Source organism: Solanum pennellii, chromosome 2, assembly GCF_001406875.1.
Source record: "Solanum pennellii chromosome 2, SPENNV200".
NCBI lineage: Eukaryota > Viridiplantae > Streptophyta > Magnoliopsida > Solanales > Solanaceae > Solanum > Solanum pennellii.
The window spans coordinates 57308480-57311811 of NC_028638.1; the positions used below are offsets into that span (position 1 = coordinate 57308480).

The window sequence follows — 3332 nt, forward strand, 5'->3', positions numbered from 1 at the left end:
GGAAAAATATTCTATTTTGTTAAGAAGTAGTGTAAATTATTGTTATGGTGTTATCATGGCCATTACTCCGTCTACCTCTAAAGTTACACGGTCTATAGAAAATAATTAGTACGTATTTAATAATTCAATTATTATGCTAGTTAAGAGAGAAGTAATATGAAAAGGAGATTGTAAATGTACTCAAAGGAGTCACGTGGGTTAAGAGTAAAAAAGATGTAAAGGTGAAAACTATTGTAGGAAAAGGTAGAAATAATAAAGCTAACAATAGAAAGAATTAAAAATATGCAAGTTGGCTAGTAGAGATTTCATGGCAGAGATGGTTTCAGTCCCTATTTAATCGTTAATATAGAAATAGTCAGCAGATAAATGTAAAAGCCAATACGTTGACTTGCAAAAACCTCCATTTGCCGGTAATCCCAGTTTTTTTCTTTTTAATATTCCCACCTCGGAAAAAGCTTCTGCAATCCAATAAAAGAGACTCACTGGGATTCCAGTTTCACATTAAAGTATTCTTGGTAGTCATCTTTTTGTGTTTACTGATTATTAACAAAAAGGGAAGGAAAGAAGAAACCATTAAGTTTCTTATTTGTTTTTATCTTCTCCTTTATTATGTTTTTTCCTCCGTTTCTTTTGTTAATACCAAATCCAATTTCATAGACCCCAACCTTTTTCTTCTCTCCATTATTATCATCATCACAGCAAGCAAGAAAAACAACAAAAAGCAGAAAAAAGAATCAGAGCACTCACAATGGTTTTGGGATGGCGAAGAGCTTTTTGTACATCGATCCCCAGAGATCGAGATACTAAAGAAAAGCAAGACAACACAAACCCAACTCCGAGTCCAAGAATCAATTCCAAATTTGGGTTTTTCTCTAACCCTTCAACCCCACGCTTCCAGTCTCCCCCAGTTTCCAGTTCAATACTCCGTTGCCGGACCACCGCTGCTCCTGCAACTGTTCAGGCGGCGTCAGCCCCTGGAAGTCCAAAGCTTCAATGCAAAACCAAAAACAGCCCCCGGTTTTTTAACCGCTCTACACCATCTTCCCCACGTTCACCTTCTACTTTTTCGCTTCTCAAATCCAGCTTACGTTTTCCTAAGGTAACAATAACTGATTAATACTGTTCACTATTCTGTTCTGCTATCATAAACGTTTTTGTACTGTGGAATCCAATTATGTTTTTTTCTTTTTTTCTTAACTTGGTTCTTCTCCATGTTTAGCAGACTAAGTGCGGCACGTGCTTACAGACGGTGAAGACTGGGCAAGGAACTGCTATTTTCACGGCTGAGTGCTCTCACAGTTTTCATTTTCCATGTATAGCAGCTCTGTTAAGGAAACAAACAGCCCTTGTGTGTCCTGTTTGCCACTCTGAATGGAAGGAGCTACCTCTATTGTCGATACACGATACTCAAAAACCAGTAAAAGTTGAAGAGAAAACAATTAGAGAAGTATCTCCATCACCTAAAGCAAAAAGAGATGTCAAATTTACAACCGAAACCAACTTCCAGGGAAGACCCATTTTGAAGGTATACAATGATGATGAGCCACTGATGTCTCCAACTTCTGGTGCTCGGTTCAATCCGATACCAGAATCTGATGAGTATGATGAAGAGAATGATAATGTGGTGGAAGAATTTCAAGGATTTTTCGTGGACGCAAACGTGAAGCCGTTGAAGGATAGTTTGGTCAATTTTACCAACTTCGAGGCGAGGTTATTGCCTGAAGCAGCCGTTGTATCTGTTGGCCGGAGTTATGAAACGTATGTCATAATATTGAAACTTAAAGCTCCATCGGCGTTGACGAGGACAGCCCGAAGAGCACCTATTGATCTTGTGATGGTGCTTGATGTTAGTGGGAAAATGAAAGCTCAGAATATCCAAATGATGAAACGTGCCATGAGGTTAGTAATATCATCGCTATCCACATCCGATCGGCTTTCAATTGTTGCCTTCTCCACAACCTCCAAACGGCTTTTACCATTACGTAGAATGACAACAAGCGGAAAACGATCGGCACGTCGCATTGTAGATGCTATTGTCGCTCTAGATGGAACAGGAACCAGTGCAAGCGACGCTCTCAAAAAGGCTGCGAAAGTTTTAGAAGATCGAAGAGAGCGTAACCCCGTCGCTAGCATCATGCTCTTATCAGACTGTCCAAATGATCGTCTCACCACCACCATCTCCACCAATCAACGGTATCAATCTACCATCGTTTCCACCTGCACGCGCCTCAACAACTCGGAGATTCCGGTACATTCAATCGGACTGAACCAATCGAACGATGATGTATTCAAAAAATTCATCGGAGGCATAATAAATGTCGTCGTTCAGGATCTTCGAGTTCAAGTGGGATTCGTTTCCGGTTCAGCGCCGGCGGAAGTAGCGGCGGTTTATTCATACACAAACCGGCCCGCTGCTCTAGGTTCCGGTTCTCTCCGACTCGGCGATTTCTACGCCGAGGAAGAAAGGGAATTGTTGGTGGAACTAAAAGTTCCCACGTCAGCAATTGGGACCCACCATGTATTGTCCGTTCGATGCTCTTACAAAGACCCATCAACTCAAGAGCTCGTATACTGTAAAGAACAAGCTCTTTTGGTCCCACGTCCCCACGCCGTTCGATCATCTACCCCTAATATCCAACGGCTCAGAGATCTTTTCATTTCGACTCGAGCCATGGCTGAGTCTAAGCGATTGATTGAACGAAACGACTTAACCGGCGCGCACCACATGTTATCCTCTGCTCGTGCTTTGTTAGTTCAATCGAATTCCAGCTCAGCTGGTGAATTCGTTCACGGCTTAGAAACCGAGCTGTCTGAGCTTCATTACAGAAGGCAAAATCAAGCTCAGGCTCAGTCTCAGCAGCCACATCGACGAAGAATAAATGTACATCAAAGAGAAGATGATAAAGCTGAGCCGCTTACACCTACATCGGCTTGGAGAGCCGCTGAACGGCTAGCTAAAGTGGCTATCATGAGAAAATCGTTGAATAGAGTCAGTGATTTACACGGCTTCGAAGATGCAAGATTTTAGTTTTTTTTTTTTTTTTAATTATTGTAGAAATAGGTTAAAATATAGTAGTGCCTATCCATATGAAGAGAAAAAAAAAAAACTTAAAAAACGACAAAAGGGTACCCGACGGCTCGGCGCTTTCTGCAGAGGAAAACAACAGATAGTGAAAGGGTAAAGTGGGTACCCCACATTGGGTGATTGATTTCGATGTGCTTTTGTCTTTCATTATCTCCCAAAACTTTTATAATCCTTTCTTAATGTAGAGATATTAATGATGTTTAAATGGAGATGAACAGAATAATAATCTTTCTTCAATTTGTTGTCA

At 41.0% G+C, this 3332-nt stretch overlaps 1 protein-coding gene across 2 annotated transcripts; it reads left to right on the plus strand.

The window, feature by feature from the left end:
• The first annotated feature begins 392 nt into the window (after positions 1-392).
• Positions 393-3332, plus strand: LOC107008630 (E3 ubiquitin-protein ligase WAVH1-like). 2 transcript variants are annotated; one of them, XM_015207744.2, is made up of 2 exons: positions 393-1099; positions 1220-3332. In XM_015207744.2, the coding sequence occupies exons 1-2, from the start codon at positions 749-751 to the stop codon at positions 3026-3028; spliced, it is 2160 nt and encodes a 719-aa protein (XP_015063230.1). In that variant the 5' UTR covers positions 393-748; the 3' UTR covers positions 3029-3332. The 2 variants fall into 2 exon arrangements, with proteins under 2 accessions (XP_015063230.1, XP_015063231.1); XM_015207745.2 differs by having other exon boundaries at positions 394-1099; positions 1223-3332.